Below are 17,043 nucleotides of genomic sequence, written 5' to 3'. Positions count from 1 at the left end.
CTCAGGGGGTGAAGTGATCAGGAGTGGCAGCACGAGACGGGTGTGGCAGTGGCCGCTGGGCAGGTCCTCCTGCAGCCTCCCACCTCCAGACTGCCAGCTGCCCCATCTCTGCTCCCTGAAACGGCCCTCCAGACTTTGCTTGGTTCCCTCCCAGTCCCCCTCAGACGCTCGTCCCTGCCAAACCATGGAAGCGATCCTTGCCAAGGCCAGTGACCTCCACCCTGCCTGGTGGGAGGCTGGTCCTCAGCCCCCCCCCCACTCAGCTGCTGGTGGCACCTGATGCAGCTGATGTGCCCACCTGTCCTGACACAGGACAACCACTTGGGTTCCCGGGCTCCCCACTGCCCAGGGGTGCTGCCTGCCTCCTCCTCAGGCCACTGGAGGAGTGGGCTGAGCCTCACCCCGTCCCTCCTGTCCCCTGGCCTCTCTAGCCCCACTCCCAGCCTCACAGAGGCTTCTCATCTGGGGCCCCTGGCCCCGGCTCATGGGTAGAACCAGACAGCAGTGTAATTGGCTTCCTTCATAGCTCTGCGTGGCCTATTTTATGCCTTTAAACGCAAAATTCTGAGGAGTCCACAGGTCTCACTGGCCCCAGAGTTCAAGGCCCCTGGACACCCCCGAGGGTCTCACTGCCCCAGGACGGCCCTCGGGCCTCCAGTAGCAGCCTGGCCTCGACCCCAAACACCTGATGTGTGCTGTCAGCCTCTGCCTGGCACTGCAAACTCAAACCTCCCATCCCCCAATCCTCCCAGATGCTCTGACCAAAATCCTGGGCCTCCTCCTTTTTCTCACACGTCACCCGTCAGCAAGGGGTCTCCATGTCCCAGGTGTGTACGGGACCCAACTTCTGCACTGAGGCCCACTGCACCCCACAAGGTTCGACCCTGAGGACCCTGTTCCCAGGGAGGCTTCCTGTCTCATCAGCAGGAAAAGCCAGTGTCCCAGAGGCCGGCAGCCCCGCAGGACCGGCCTCTGCCCCTCGGTGCTCGCCGGGCACAAAGCCACTGCCCTCTTCCTAGCATGAGGTTCCCCACATCTCCCAGAGCTTTGAACAAGGTCCCTGGTTCCGGCGGCCTCCCTGACCTCCACGTATAATGGCCGCCGCGGTGAGGGCTGTCCTGCCTGGCTCTTGTACAAGGCTCTCCTCCTGCCCGCTGCGTGGCTGCTCGTGTCTTCTTGCCTGGAGCCTTCCTCCCTTCTTTAGGCAGCTCCCTGAGAGCAGGGCTCTCCCAGGTTTTCCCTGCCATCTAAAGAGCCCATCTGCCCACCTGTCCACACAGCCCCAGAAACTCCTGCAGGCCCCAGCCCTCAGCCCTGGCCCCTGCAGCCTCTGGCCCATTAAAGTCCTGCCAGAGAGAAAGGGCGGGCGCTCTCCCAGCCAGGAGAATGACCCTTTCCCATCCTGGAGGAAGTCAGGCCTCACTGTCCATTCCGTCCTTCAAAACTCAGCAATCACCCACTGTGCGCGGGCGGGTCCTGCACGCCTGCAGGGGTCCTCACCCTGTGCACAGGTGGATGGAGCAGCTGCCTCGGAGGGTGCCAGGTGCACACTCCCCAGACGGCGGTGCTGGCCAGGGCAGCCCTGCCAGAGAAGATCCTCACCCACCTCCGCCATCTCTCCCCTTACTATCTCTCCCCAGCTCCCCCCCCCCCCCCCCCCCCCCCCCCCCCCCCCCCCCCCCCCCCCCCCCCGCAGGGCTCCCCACCAGTCACTCACCTGCGGTGCCGTGCCCATCCCGGTCCTGGGTCAGGCTGGTCAGACAGTTTTCAGGGCCACCGGCCACCGCATCTCGCAAGCAGACATCCCCGTTGGGGGCCAGGGGACCCGCGGCAGGGCCGCCCGCCTCGCCGCCCAGGCAGGCGCAGGGGGTCTGCATGATGCCGCAGGGGTGCGAGCTGCGGCTTCCGGCCAGACACGCATCCAGCCAGCGGCACAGCATCTGGCAGGCGGCCCGGCTGGGGCTGCGGTTCCCCACCACCAGGTACTCCACGGAGAAGTCGTCGCCGGGGCCCGCCGGCGCAGGCCGGGGCCCGAGGTCGTCGTCCTGGGGCGGCTGCTGGCGCCGCATCTGCAGGAACTGCTTGCTGGCCTGCAGGAAGGCCAGGGGCGCCGAGGAGTCGCAGAGCCTCAGCACGTCGTCGAAGCTCTCCACGCCCAGGTAGGTGCGTGTGGACTCGAGGAAGGAGTCGAACTGGTAGGTGCGGACGCGGCCGGGGCCGGCGCAGGGCACGGGCGCCTTGGCCACCTTCATGTAGACCGTGTAGCGCCGCGGGTCCGGGTTGCGCAGCGTCCAGGAGCAGCGCGAGGCGTTAGCCGGGAACACCGCGGCAGCGGAGAAGTAGCCGAAGAACTTTCCCTGCACCAGCGTGGCGCACGGCTCGGGCACCGGCCCCGCGTCGGCTCCAGCGGCCGCCCGCGCACGGCGCCCCAGCAGCAGCAGCAGCAGCGGGGCGAGGATCCACACGGGGCCGGGGGCGGCGGCCTGGCCCCTCATCCTAGCTCGCGGGGCCGCCGGGGTTCCGCGGGCTGGGCAGGCAGGCGCGGGCCAGGCCTTGACATGCCAGGGTCCGGCGGTGGGCAGGGCCGGCCCGGCGGGGGCAGGGGTGTGGGGCAAGGGTGGGATGGGAGAGGGCCCCGCTTCCGGTGACAGAGAGGGCAGCAACGGCGTCTAAAGTTCAGGGCCCTGGTGCCTGCCTGTGGCCACCAGCAGCAGCTGGAAGAGAAAGAGCAGACGGTCAGAGTCAGCCCCTGGGGACACACAGGCTCTGCGCATGGGGGTGCGCTCTCTCAGAGGAGGCGGCTCAGCCTGCTCCCAGTGAGGGCAGGAGGACTTTGGGCGGTGCATGATCACCTGCAGGGCAGCGGCCTAGCTAGGGGAACTAGCGTCTCCACTTCCACTCAACCCAGGCCTGAGCAGGGAGGGGCGAGCACTCCACCTGGGCCTCTTGGGTGTGCCCTTTGGCCAGACAGCCTGGCATAGCTCCCCATGGGCCCTGGCTGCTCACTGCACTCTTCCGGGCGGCCCCTCTGAGAGAGCAGAGGGTGCAGCTCTCTCAGGCTCTCTCTCCTGCTGACCTTGGTCCCTCCTCTCTAACCTTTCTGCTTCCTGGGAAAATTCTGCAAACCCTGTGGTGGGGAAGCGGCCCTGGAGAGCCTGGGAAAAACCACCATTCCCCAGCCTCCTGTCTGGCCCCCAGCCTCTTCCAAAGGCTTGCGGTGCAGGAAGGAAGTGCAGAGCCTCAACAGCAGCTGGACCTTTGGGGTGAGGTGGGGTTCAGATTTGGTGACCCCCAGGACTGCCCTCTGCAGCCTCCGGCGGCATGTGCCCAGCTGGCACTCCTGGCAGGAAGCTCCCTTCCGGCCCTCCCATGTGCCCCTCATGCCCTAAAGCTCCAGGCAGAGGGTCTGGGGAGGGACAGAGGAGGGACGGAGCCACCAGGAGTCACCTCACCTCCACCCTACCTCTGCAAGGCGTTACTTCCCATCATGAATGATGGAAAAATAGGTGCAGAGAGAATCAGTGATTTACCCCCGTCAGTGAGTGGGTGGGAGAACCCATACACGAACCCCAGGCTGACCCCAAATTTGTGCCACCAGGAGACACCTCCCAGCTCCGGGGGGGGCCCAGCTTGAGTGACTGTCCACTCACACCTGCACAGGTGAGCGGAGGCGCAGGGAAGGCCCCCGATCGGGAGCTGCCTTGGGCCCAGCGGGCACCCACCTCGCTGTGGACCTTGGCAAGCTCCTTCTACCCACAGACCTCTGTCTCCCCGCCACCCCCAAGGCCTCTGGCCGGGCTGCCCATCTCACCCAGCAGCCGAGCCAGTGAGGGAGGGAGGGGAGCGACAGGCAGTCCCCTCCCCCAGACCACCCGGCCTCCCGGTGCGGGTGCCTCCGCTCTGCTGACCGCGCAAATGCCGGTCGCCCGCCCACGGGACCCGCCGCTTCCTGCTGCCCGGGCCCAGCTGGCTGGCGACACAAGGTCTGTCACTGCTCTGCAGTCCCCTCCTGGCGTCCTTCCTGCACAGCCTTGTAGGCAGAGCAGGGAGCTGGGCCCAGGCAGCCTCGAGGCCTGGCCCCGGCCTGGGCAGAGGCTCTGAGCCCCGAGGTCACCAAGTTGTGCCCCGGACTGCAGCGTGGGCCCGGACAAGTCCTGTACCACAGAGCCTCAGTTTCTCCATCTGTAAAGTGGGGTGGGTGCCCCACTGCTCTCAACAAGACGTTAAGAGCTGGGTAGGGAATCGTACCTGGGGGGTGCAGAAAGTGCTCCCCAAAGGAAACTGGCTGGGGCTTCTGGATCTGGGGATGGACATGGCCCAGCCCAGCCCTTTGTGGTCTCCTTCCTGACAAGCATTCTGGGCTCCCAGGAGGGAAGTATTTTTAAAAAGGGCAAACCTACAATGCCATCTTCCCATCCTGGCACCTCTGCAGCAGACCTGGGAAGACGCCGCCATGCCCCCTGCCTCCTGGAAGCCCTCCTCCAATCCCGCCCCTAGACATGCTTGGCTGGGTGGGCTTGGACAAGGCATGGAAGAGCCAGGCTGTCCTGGGTGCCCCCACCATCTCATGGAGCGGGAGCAGCGTGGGCAGGTCCCACAGCCAGGCCTCCCCGGCCTCACCTGACACTACAGTCTCAGGGTAAGCCCAGTCCTGGGTGAGTATCAGCATAGTCTGGCAGAGCCTGGCAGAGTGCCAGGCCCATCTGGTGCTGACCCCATGTGGCCTTGACCCCTCCACAGGCCAGCCAGCTTCACTGCTCCATATGCCCCTCGAAGTGCCAAGGAGGCCCCAGGCAATCCTGTTAGCCCTGACCCTGAGGTTGGTGTCACCCCCAAATTTACCGCCTTCCCCCGGAGGAACCCTCGCAGCTCAAGATGCCAGAGCCCGCCTCTCCCCTCCTCATCTCAGGCCCTGGCAGCTCCAGCCCACAGCCTTCCCAGGGCAGGGCAGGTTCTGGGGGCCTGCGGTGCCAGGAGTGGGTGTAGGAACCTGGGTGCATAAGCACTGGCCGCCGGGCACAGGGTCTTTAGGGCCTCGGTCATCCCATCTGGAAGCGGGCACAGCCTGGCACCTGGAAGGGAAGCACAGCCTCATAGACCCAGCTGGCCATGACAGGGCTGGTGTCCACAGTGCTGTGTGGGTGGTGCAGGCGGGAGAGGAGTCCCAGGACAGGCTCCAGCTCGTGAGAAAACCCAGAGCAGCCCATCCCACGCTCACAGGGAGACAGGATGTGTGCCAGGCGCGGTGCTGCTGAGGCACCCTGTTACAGATCCATTTTACAGATGGGCACGCTGAGGTCCACAGAGGGGCCATGCCTCGCTGGAGGCTCACAGACGGTACCAGGCGCCGAGCCTGGATTCCAGCCCAGGCCTGCGGGTTGCCACCCATGCTCTCTGCACAGCATGCCCTGGCACAGCCCCAGAGCAGGTGGACCAGGCCCTATCCCTGCCACTGTCCCCAGGCCCTTGAGAGCTGAGCCGAGTGGGGGCCTTCTGGCGTCCCCCAGGGCCCTGGCATCACTGGTCACCCTGTCGCCAGCTCACCCCACGCCTTGAGTCCTCTTAGGGGTGTGAGGTCCAACTGTAGGCAAGAGGTGGCAGTGGGGGTCAGAAGCAGGCTGGTGTCCCCATCAGAACGGCCACTTAGAAGGCCCACTCTGGTAGTGCTGGGGGCACCCTGGGGGTGAGGGTGAGGGAGGGGCATGAGGGCCGGAGTGGCCATGGGGAAGGAGGGTGGGCAGGAGGTGGAAGGGGAAGGCCCCAGTGCCGGCCGGGCATGGAGGCTATGCAGGCCATTTCCGGCCTGGATAGTGAGGAGTGGGAGGTGCCTGCAGGGAGGAAGGGGTAAGGGCCGGGGGCAGGACAATGCCCAGTGCCCTGGCAGGGACCTGGGGCCCCGGCAGACTGTCTCGGGGCCAGAAGATGGCCCGGAAGTGCCCGTCCCTGGGATTCTTAAGCCTTGAAGCCCTGGGGTTCCACAGGAGGGACCGCAGTGCCATCAGCAAGTCAGGTGGTGCGGGGCAGGGGGCTCAGGCCACTTCCTGGCTCCCCAGTGCCCCCAGAACATCTCTACTGAGCCACCCTGGCCCAGGCCTTGGGAGAGGCCTTGTATGCCGGAAGGCCGGCCCAGCTGACATGAATTTGAGACCCACAGAGCTGGCCTGACCCTGCCTTTTCTGGCTGGGCCACTGAGCAATGCAGGGGAGGACCCAGGCTGTTGTCTTGGCTGATGGCCTGAGCCAGCCAGTGGGCACAGGCCCCCCACCTGCCACACTCACCCTGCCCCCAGCAGACCCACCCATCCCTCAGCCAGCTGAGGTCTCCTGAATCCCACCTGCCCACCACCCTTCAACGGGGCTACTCGGGAGCTTTCTCACATCAAGGTAGGCCCAGGCAGGCAGAGAGCTGGCCAAGGCTGGGGGCAACCAGGGACCTCCTCCTGAGGCTCCTGTCCTCCCAGGCCAAGCCCAGGTCACAGGGCTGCAGTGTTGGCCGACAGTCTAGCTGAGACACGGTGGGATGTGCAGGGGAGGCTACTGATTCTGCCTGGCCACCAGGGTGGCATCCTGGAGGGGGCAGCCCCTGAATGTCCCCCTGAGGATGAGTGAGTCCCTCTGCCCGCCGGGGGCAGGGGCGGGCCGGTGTGGTGTCTGGGCCAGGAGGAGAGTCAGTTCGGACAAAGGGTCACAGGAGACTCCAGTGGGCAGGTGGGGACAGCTGGTGGCCCCTGCTGAGACAGGAGGGGAGAAGCAGATGTGCATGTGCCTGTGTGTACACATGTGTGTCCATGTGTGCCCAAGTGCATGTGTGTGTGCATATGTGAGCATGGACACACACTCACATGGGGCACATTTATAAAAGGCCACATGGCAGTGGGAGAGCCTGAGCTCAGAGTTGTGCTTGCTGAGATGTGAGGGCAGGCAGAGGGGACTGGGAGAGGGGGGCATGCCCCAGAGGGTGCGTCTATCGGAAACCACAGTCACAGCCTCAGACAGAGGGCCAGGCTTCAGGCTAACAACGGCTCCGCCCTGGGGCAGCTGCTGTGGCGTCTGCAGAGCGCACCTGTGACCTCGGCTCCCCTGGGCCGGTTCACCCTCCTTCCCTCAGCCACACCAGCTCCCAGGTCCCCTCGGTGGGGAGGATGCCCGGGGGCCCCAGGGGTGGACTAGACAAACTCCTAGCCCCTCAAAATCTATGCTCTGCTTCTCAGGCAGGTGCCTTGATTTCCCAGCAGCCTTTGCAGCCTCATCCTCCACAGGCCTGCTCCACGCGGCGGTCGGGGACCCTGAAGGCTGAGGTCTGATGACCCGAGCCCACCCCATGCCAGGTCTCCACTGTGAGGACAGAAACCTCCCGGCCTCCAGGCCACAGCTGACAGGGTGGGAGGGGCTCTGGGGCTGTGCCCCAGGGCGGGCACTGGTCACTCCTGTCTTTAAGTGTTCACAATTCAATGGCAAAACTGTCATCAACTCTCTTGCAGAGAAGTGGACAACTGTCCTGGTTTCCAAACCACAGGTCACTTCTCCGTTCACTGGTCTCCACGTCCCGGCCTGGGTGCCGTGGCTCCCACTGCCCACTGCCCCCTGTTTCGCAAGAACACTGACCAGTTAGTGGCAAAGCCCTCACAGGTTCCTGCCTTTCCCGTCACCTTCTCCAGGGTCAAGCTGCCCTTGTCACCAGGAAGTTCTTCTGGCAGATGGGGAACCCAGAGAGGCAGGTCAGCAGAAGCCAGCCACGCTGGGCTGGGGACAGTGAGGGACAGAGGGCACCGACGTTCACCACGCACTGACCAAAGGCCAGCAACGGGCCTGAGATGATACACGAGCCCCTCCTTCAATCTCAGCCTTCTGCATGTGGCCGAGGCAGTGACCCCCATCAAAGACACCCTCAGGTGAGAGGCACGGTGCCCGCCTCCTGCCGCCATCCCTCGCCCGTGCAGACTGCACACACACAGCCCACCCTGCCGCCAGGCCTGCGTTCCCATCACACCCAGCACCTCGGTTTCCCCACCATCCAACCCGGGGTGGCGGAGGCTGTCCAAAGCCCTTCTCTCAGGGGCACTGGGGCTTCTCCACGAGGCTCGGCACCCCACACCCGCTCCGGGGCCAGTCTACACTGGACAGACCCGACCCCGGGCTCAGGCCTCCAGCGTCCCTCCCCGCCCACCCCAGGCCACCAATGGCATCCCCAGACACCAGCCACAAAAGGCACTCTGTTGTCTTGCCGGCCCTCTGAACAGTGCCCGCCTGTGTGCCCTGAGAAAAGGCTGTATGGGGGAGGGGTGGGGTGGGAGCCCTCGGCACCGACTGCCCGGGGGCTGGGAGGCAGACGGCTGGCCTTCTCCGCTCGGTGCCCACGGCCCCCACTCAGGCGGCCTGGTCACCGGAAGCAGAGGCAGCACCATCCCCTGCCTGTGAGGTCCTGGCAGGGCCCCTGACCTGGGCCAGGACAACTTATCTGCATGTTCCAGGGGTTCAGAGCCACGAGAATGGGGCCAGAGCGTCAGGAACTAGCGAAGCCAAGGAGGGGGTGCCTGCCCTCCCAGAGGGTGACCCCTGGCTGCCACCTGCCCTGCCCCAGCTTGTGCCAACCACATCCCCACGGGCCAACCTGCAGGGTAGCTAGGCCTGCCCTCGGGGAGATCAGGTCATACGCTGCCCACAGTGGATGCGGGCCCGGAATTTCCTCCTAAGGGTGGGCAGGGCTGCCAGCAGGGTCGGATCCCCTGGGGTTAGACCCCCAAGGGTGTGGGAGCCCACCATGATCACAGGGCCTGCCAGGCCCAGCCCCACCCACCTGCCTGGGCACAGGGGGGCCCAAAGAATCTGGCCAGAGCCGCTGGCGGGGAGAGAAAGGCTCTTCTTACAGAGATCACTGCTGGGGCTGAGGCAGAGGGGCCCTGTCCTGTGCCAAGCTCTGCTCAGGCTGGCCCCACGCTGTGCCCTAGCACAAACCTTCATTCGACACCCCCGCCACTGGCAGAGGGCAGGGTGATCACAGCCTGCAGCTGCCCAGACCTGGATACAGGTCCGGAGGCACCGACCGACCGCTAGTGACTCCAGGAAAGGCAGGAGCTGTTAGTCCCAGCGCACTGTCCCAGAACACCCTGAGCCGGTGCTGGTGGCCAGCTCTCCTGCAGCCCTTGGGCTCCAGGCCCCACTGCACCTGCCCTGGTCTAGGGCTCGGCACCCCAAGCCACCTGCAGGCCCTAAAGACACTCCCTGTCCTAAAGCTCCTGGGCCTCTGTCCCTGCCCTGCTGCACTGAGCCCCGGGCACATCCCGGGGCAGGTCAAGGCCAGAGTGAGGAGGGCTGCTTCGCACAGGAGGGGCCCCCGAGGGCAGGGCTTCCTGGCCAGGCGGTCTCCAGGTGCCCTCTGGGGACAGGCACGCACATGCATGGGCAGCAGCGGGAGCCCCCAGCAGCAGCATGGGGACCCCTGAGGGGAGGCTGCACCCCGGGAGCAGGCCCCAACCCAGGCCTCCACCTCACCATGGTGGGCAGGCAGTTGTGTGGCATTGGGGAGGAACAGCTGCAGCCAGGGCCAGCTTCTAAGAGGAGCGAGACCGAGGGAGAGAGCAGTGTGTCCCGCAGGTGAGCAACCGCAGGTGAGCAACCGCAGCTGGAGGACGGGCTGGAGGACACTGCGCATGTGTATGCGTGTGTGCCTGTGGTGAGTGTGAGTGGAAGGTGTGCGGGTGAGTGGTGTGTGTGTGAGTGAACAGTGTGTGTTCCCTCTGTGTGCACATGTGGCGTGTGTGCTGGCAGGCGTGTGTGTGAGGAAGTGTGTGCACGTGCAGGGTGTGTGCATGTTCCTTTTGTGAGCGACAAGTGTGTGTGTGCACGCACTGTTCCAGAGCTGCGTGCACATGCATGTGTGCAGGCGTGTGTGAGCAACTGTGTGCAGAGTGAGCTGCCGGCATGCGGGTCTGCACACATCTGGCAGCTTTGCGAGAGGCGAGGCGGGTCTGTGTGTGCATCTGGGTGCACCGTGGTGGACAGGAAGGCTTCCTGGAGGAGCTGCCCATGAGGTCTATGCGGGGCACAGGGACAGGCCCTCTGGGGCGGGGGAACAGGGATGGGGTGCAGACTGTAGGGGCCCTTCTTCCTCCTTGAATCCTGTTCCTTTTCTGGGGCTCTGAAATCCCATTTAAATGCATTCCTCTGGGGCAGCCATCACCCCATGCTGGAAATGGGGCTTCGCCGAGACTTGCCTGGATGGCCCTACCGCTCCCTGGTGCTTCACAGGCGCCACCCTGGATGCTCGGGCACTCTCCAGGACAGGCAGGTAGGCCCCCACCCTCCTGTCACGGAGATGCCAGCGCAGCCTCAGAGGGGTGCTGGCTCCGCCTTGGCCAGCCAGCAGGCAGGGGTACAATTCCAACCGTGAGCCGCCAGGGCCCGGGAGGATGGGCCAGGATTCATGGTGTCGGCAGTGGGGTGTGGGCTTTGCAAGGCTCCCTCTCCGCCTGGCACCCAGGCCAGTGCCCGGCCAGTGCTATGTTCTCAGCCTCCTGGCCACTCTGCGTTTCTCACTTCAAGGACCTCTCAACCCCGAATCTCAGTCAAGAATCGGCACCCCAAAAGCTGGCCCAGGAATGAGTGAGGAGTGGGGGACAGGCACTAGGACACAGGGACTGCCTCATCTCAAGGTCCACTGGTCTGAGCTCCCAGTAATCCCTGGGTCCTCCTGACCTCAGCTGCACTGGGCCGGGACAGCTCAGTGGACTGGCGGGCTGTGGGGACCGGCCTGCTGCATGCTCCTCTCCAGGAATGCAAGTGGCTGGGGGCCTGACAGGAAGCTGCAGACAGGACTTCCCTCGTGCCCCTCTGGACCAAGCCCGAGAGGGACGCCTGAGGCGGAGCAGAACTCCAGGAGCAGGAGGACCGCCGTGGGGGCCAGTGAAGGACTCAGGAGCCTAAGGTGGGGGCCGAGGTGACAGTGATCGTGCTGAGGGAGGTGGCTGTGAGGGGTGCTGAGGTGCTGCTGAGGAGGGTGGGGTGACAGGGGAGGGTGTATGGAGGTGGGGTCAGATATGAGTGATGGGCAGTGCAGTGCTGGTGGCAGGATGCAGCTGGGGGGCCTGGGAGGCAATGGTGGTGGGGGTGACGGGGTGCAGTGAGATGGTAGGGGGCAATGGGGGTGCTGCTGTCAAAGTGAGGGAGCTGCGGCTGGCCATGAGCAGACTAGGCGCAGGAGGGCTGGGTATGTGCATGTTTGTGAAAGCCCTGCAAGGAAGAGGGAGGAGGGGCAGAGGTCCCCACGGGTCCATCCAGGCAGGGCAGCCCTGGACAACAGAGCCAGTACCAGGGTGCAGGAGGCGAGGAGCCAGGGCTCTGTGGAGGAAGGAGGCTAGTCCTTTGGCACTGATCCTAATTTTTGTTGCTTCTGCAGTTAAGAGATATGAGTTAATATGGAAAAAGAAGACAGAGGGAGGGCGGGGCAGGAGTGGAGATGTCCAGAGCCCCCCTCAGCGGCGTGTGCTCTGTCTGCAGAGCAGGGGAGATCCTCGCCTTAAACCCGCCGAGCACAAATGAGGAAGGAGGCTGGGGCCTGATGAAGGTCACAGAGCGGAATGCAGGGCCAGCACCCCCTGGGTCCTCCTGCCAGTCCCTGTCTGCGGGGGGCCTCCTGCCCATCCCTGGACATGAACATCCGGGCTGTGCCTCGTGAGCCCTCAGCTGGGCACAGGTTTTCAGGTGGTGGCACTCCAGCGTTCCATGTTTCTTGCCTTTGTGGGGACACGCGTGCCAGCTCTGGGTGTCTGCCTGTGCCTCACAGTGGGGTGTGTGCTGGTCTTGGGTGGTGTCGGGGCTGGCTGCCACCCGCTGTGATGGATGTGGTGTGCGTCTTGTGCAATGCAGCGGTGGGCATGGCAGCGGCACTCAGCAGGCTGTGCACTCAGCCTCCTGAAGGCCTGTGACCTGTGGCCCACAAGGGCACCTCATCTGTTTGGCATCCCCATCGGGCCAAGCCACCAACCCTGCTCAATACCCTCCTGAAGCTCCTGAAAGCAGCTCCCAGGACGTGGGCCAGCTCAGGTCTGTCCCTGACCCCTCTGCGGCCCCTGTCCTGCCTCCACCCTCCTCTCACACCTGCACAATGCCCTGCCCCAGGGCCTTTGCACAGCCGGCACTTCCTTCTGCCTAGACCTCTGACCCCTTCATCACCCACCCACCTGCCGTTCCCTGGGGCGCCTCCTGGGTGAGCCCCCTTCCTGGGCATCTGCAGGCTGCCTTCTTGCACTCCCCAGGGCCTCCCTGGCAGAGCTCGTCGGGGGTTCTTTCCTGCATGTTCCCCGCCTTAACACTTGGGAGGGGATTGCCCGGGACCACGCCCTCTCCCTTGCCCACTGTCCTGCTCCCAGTGCGAGGGTGTGCACGTGGGCTGTCTAGTGAGCGCCACTTCCTGTGTGCACTTGGGCTGTCATGGGGGGATCCCGGGCCTGTGCGTGTTTACCCAGAAGTCACAGCTCTGCCGATGGCGCAGCTGCAGCCAGGGAGGCCAGAGGCTTCCAGAGGACAAAGGGAGGGCGTGGGCTGGCGGGCCCGGAGGGGTCACAATATCCGCCAGGTTCGGGGTCTTTGCTGGGAGTCGGGTGTGGGAGCTTTCCTCCCAGGGGTCCATCCCTGGCACACAGCGCGGACCCGGGGGCAGCCCCGAGCCAGAGCCGACGGTAATACGGAGTTTGAGGGAATCCTGCCACCCGGGGCCACGCACACACATGTGCGATCTGCATGCCTGCACACACGTGCCCCAGCCTCCCGGACGGGCGCGCACGTGCATGCGCGGCGCACAGGGAACATGCGCGCACACGCGCGCTCGCGCCAGCGCACCGCGCGCGGGGACGGGCCGGGCCAGCGAGGGGGGCTCTGGACGAGACTCGAGGCGCGTCACGGGACCCGGCGGCGGGAGCGGGCGGCGCGCGGGCAGGCGGGCGGGGGCGGCCGGGGCGGCCCAAGATGGGGCCGGAGCCGCGGGCCGGGCGCGGAGGAGACGGAAGGGGCGGGCAGGGCCGCGCGGGCGCGGTGCGGGCGCCCTCTCCCGGTAGCCAGCGGCAGCGCGCCGGCCCTCCACCCTCCGCCACTGCGGCCCCGCGCCGGCCTCCTGGGCCTGGAGCCCCGCGGCGCCCCGGGAGGACGGGCTCCGGGTCCCACGACCCACTCCCGGACGCGGAGCCGGGCCGGCCAGGGGCGGAGGGTGCAGCAGGAGGCTGCCCGGACCCCGGGCGCTCGCTCGGCCCTGCCCGTGTCCTTCCCGCCGGGCCCCGCGGCTGTGTCCGCAGGCGCGGAAGGTTCGGGACCCGGGCCGCCCGGACGCCGCAGATCCAGCACGCTGCGGACCCGGCACGCCTGATCTCGGGACGAGAGCGGAGGGTCGGGGCTGGAAGGGATCCGAGAGTAGAGCCCGCGCCCCCATTTCACGGACGCGGCCGCCGAGGTCCGAGAGGGGCCGGAGCCTGTGGGCAAGGGAAAGGCCTTGCAGGGCGCCACAACTTGGCTGCGCCCCCTCCTTAGCCCAGGATCCGGAGAAGCGTGCCTGGCGCCGAGGCGACGGATCGCCCCCTCTCCGCCCCCGCGCGGGACCCCGGCAGGATCGAGCGCCCTTCCCAGGGATAGGAGGCGGCAAACTCCCGGCTGGATCCCCCAGCGCAGCGCTCGCCCGCGGAGCCGCGCGCCTCTCTGGCGCATCCCTGGCCTTCGGGGCCGGACCCCAGCCGCCCGGGCTCCCGGGCCAGCCTTCTGCCCCCAGATCCAGGCGCAACAAGTCTGAAAGCAGCGCCGCGGAGCTGCTAGCGAGCCGAGAGGGAGGGCGTGGGGCGCTGGGCGCTCCGGGATCCCCGAACACTCGCAACGTCCGCCTTCGGGGACCGGGCGCGGGCGGCGGGCGCGCGGGACTGACTCGGCGGGCTGCCCACACCCCCTTCCAAGGCCACGACCGTGCGCGGACGGGGGCGCGCCTAGGAACCCCCGCCCCCTGCTTCGCCTGCTTGACCTTGCTGGGTACTCAAAGCCGGACCCGGCGGCACCCCGGCGTGCGGGCGCAGAGTTTCGCTGCCGCCCACGGGACTCAGCGGCTCGACCTCCCTCGTTGCCTCCTCGGCAGCCAGGGTCGCAGAGAAATGGAAGGCATGAGGGCTCTAGGAGACGCGATAGCCGCCTCCCCGGACCCCACACACCGTACACCACCTCCCTCCCAGAACCGGGACCCAGCTCGCGGTTCCCCTGCCTCCGCCCGCGCGGCCTCTGCTGTTCCCCGCCGCGGCTCTCGCTCCGAGGGGGCGTGTGTTTGTGTCTGGGGAGGGGGGAGAGCGCTATGAGTCTCCTTGGGTTCCCACGGTGGAGCGGGAGAGCCGACCTCCCAGCCCCTCGAAACACAAAGGCCAAGCGGTCCCCTGGGGCGGGAATGCAGGCCCCCTCCCCACCCACACGCCTTCCTGCCTTTCAACTATTCCGGAGTAGCGGCCGGTAATCTGCGCCCCAGACCCGGAGGAAGAATGGGGAGGTCGCGGCGGGTAAAAACGGGTGCTGAATGAGGGCTGGTTTAGGGCTCTTCTAGCTCCAGCCTGGGTGCCTGCGCTCCAAGAAACTTAGAAGCCCAAAATAAAAGTGGAAAGGGGTAAGGTGCCCAGCGGCCTGGGGCTGGGGTGCCAGGCTAGGCGCTCTCTCCAGGCTGCCGGGGAGTGGCCAAGCCGGAGCCGCCGCGGCCAGGAGGAGGGACCCGGGCTCGGAGCCGCAGCCTCCGACAAGCCCTCCCGGCCGCATCACTTCGCTGCGATTCTCAGCTCCGCCGCCCCCTCCCGAAGCCGGAGACGCTCTCTACCCTGCCCAGGGGGCCGCGGGGACCTGGGGAGAGGGCTCCTGGCCGGGTCCAGAGCTCCCCGGCCTCCCCAGGAGGGGGCGGGGGCCGTGCTGGTTCCTCGAGGCAGCTGTGCGCGGCTCCTAGCTAGCGCGGCTACGGCGGAGAGCGGGCGGCCTCTGCTCACCGGGGACGCGGACCCGGGAGTGCTCGGCGCCCGGGAGTGATCGGCGCTGGGAGCGGAGAGGGCAAAGGGCCGGCCCAAAGTTCAGAGCGGCTTATCCGCGCGGCCTGTCCGACCCAGTGGAAAGGTAGACACGTAGGGAAGAGCGAGGGCGTTCGCGTGGGGGTAGGGGGCGCAAAAATAGCCCTCCGCCCGAAGTGGGGGAGAGAGAACCTCCGGGAGTCTCCACCAACAGTGTCAGGTCTCCCGGCGAGGGCTTCTCCCGCGAGGGCTTCCAGAAGGAGTCTGGGGGTTTCTCCTTCCTGCCCGGGGCTCTGTGCGTGGGGGGAGGACGTCTGGGGCCCCTACAATGTCTGTAGGGGGCTCTGGACGTGATTAGTAAGAGAGGGACACGCTCGGGGGGCTCTCCCGAGCTTGCTGGGTCTATGTGTGGCTGTTGGGGGCCACGGGGGCTCCCTTAGATCCCCGCCAGCGTCTGTGTGTGCGGGGGGGGGTACGGCGGGAACGCCCTCCCCAGCCTGCCCTATGCATGTGATGAGAAGGGGTGCCAGGCCGTGTTGTGTGGATGGGGAGGAGGCGAGCAGCGCCGAGGAGCCTCTCCTGCGTCCAGGGTCGCCCCCTCCTCAGCCTGCCCAATGCGGGCGCGCGGGGACCTGCCACATCCCATCCCCGCGGCTGGAGTAGGCAGGGGCTGAGCGGGTCGGGGGTGGGGGTCCAAACTCCCGAGCTCTGAGCGCAGAACCTCGGAGCTGCGAAGCCCCAGACGGCGAAGTTAGGAAGTCGGGGCGCCCGCCCCTCCCCCGGCCCCCTTCCACCCTCGCTGCGCCCCCACCCGCCGCGCCCCCAGCCCCCGCCGGAGCCTTCCTTACCTTCCCCAGCAGCAGCGGCCCCGCCGGCGAGGACTCGATCCGGCGAGTTGCAAATACCCGGGAGCGCCTCGCGTAGCCCGCGGCCGAGCCGGGCGCCCGACCGGAGGGGGGTCCTCCAGCCGCCGCCGCCCCCGGCCGGCTTCGGGCCTCGCCGGGACGCCCCCTGGAGCGCACCCGCCGGCGCACACAGGCCGCCTCCCCTTCCTTCCCGCTGCAGGAGCCCCCCGGGCGCCCGGAAGGTCCGGATGTCGACGCTGCGGAGGACGCTGGGCGCGCGGGCCCGGGCCGGGCCAGGACGCGGCGCGGCCGCCTGTGCTCCGGGCTCACCGGCTCCGCGCTCGCTCCGCCGGGGCCGCCGCCAACGCCGCGCCCGCCGCCGCCGCTCCCTCTCCGGCCGCCGCCGCCGCCGCTCCGCTCCTCTCGCCTGCCCGGCTCTTCTCGCCTTTTTTCCCCTTCCTGAGGGGGGGGCGAGCCGAGCGAGCCGGGGGCGGGGCGGCGCGGGGAGGAGGAGGAGGAGGCCGAGGACGAGGAGAAGGAGGAGGAGAGAGGCGAGAGCTGCTTCCCCCCACCCGGCTGCCGGCGCTTCCCAATCTCTCGCTCTCTGAAACTGGATCCCGAATCGGGAGCCAGAGACTGCATTACGGATTACATCAGGCTTTATAGAGCTTCCAGATCACACATTAGAGGGGGAGCGCGAGCGGGGGGCGGGGGCGCGGGGGGAGGGGAGCGAGATAAGGGGGGGGCGGATAAATGCACACACGCGCGCACACCTAGGAGAGCCCGGCGCCTGCCCCGTGCAGCAGACAAGCCAAGAGTTGGGTCCCTGCTCTCGGCCTCCTTCAGGAGCAGGGGAGTGGCCCCACTGGCTGGCTGGATGACGGAGGGTGGACGGCAGGACGGACACAGATGAATGGAGGGAAGGAAGTTAGGGGCTGTGCCTAGGCAATGCAGGTGCGTGGGTGGATGGACGGTGGACGGATGAGGTAGGTGGGTGTAGATGGAAGTGGGGTGTACGGATGGATGGACGGATGACTGGGGAGACTGGCTGAGGACGGGTGGGTGGAAGGTTGGAGGGAAGAGCCCTGTGAGGATGGACAGGATAGGTGGGTAAGTGGATGGGCGGCACCTTGTGGAGGGCTGCTTGGCTAGGGGCTGTGCAGGCGCAAGGACCATGCATGGGTGGAGGTGAGA

General features: G+C 66.8%; 1 protein-coding gene across 7 annotated transcripts in view; it reads right to left on the bottom strand.

The window, feature by feature from the left end:
* ADGRB1 (adhesion G protein-coupled receptor B1) overlaps nucleotides 1-15,975 on the bottom strand; it is a 98,871-nt gene extending 82,896 nt beyond the window's left edge. For 4 of the 7 annotated variants that reach the window (XM_017511464.2, XM_017511467.2, XM_017511468.2 and 1 more), the window contains exons 1-2: nucleotides 15,853-15,975; nucleotides 1,718-2,714 (exon numbers count right to left, since the gene is read on the bottom strand). In XM_017511464.2, the coding sequence (XP_017366953.1) occupies nucleotides 1,718-2,495 (778 nt within the window). In that variant the 5' untranslated portion in view covers nucleotides 2,496-2,714; nucleotides 15,853-15,975. The remainder of the gene's footprint in view (nucleotides 1-1,717; nucleotides 2,715-15,852) is intronic. The other 3 variants (XM_017511469.2, XM_017511470.2, XM_017511471.2) reach the window with 1 other exon arrangement.
* Nucleotides 15,976-17,043: the final 1,068 nt, after the last annotated feature.

This window comes from Cebus imitator, unplaced genomic scaffold (genome assembly GCF_001604975.1).
Source record: "Cebus imitator isolate Cc_AM_T3 unplaced genomic scaffold, Cebus_imitator-1.0 Scaffold449, whole genome shotgun sequence".
Classification (NCBI taxonomy): domain Eukaryota; kingdom Metazoa; phylum Chordata; class Mammalia; order Primates; family Cebidae; genus Cebus; species Cebus imitator.
This window is presented reverse-complemented; position numbering and strand designations above follow the sequence as displayed.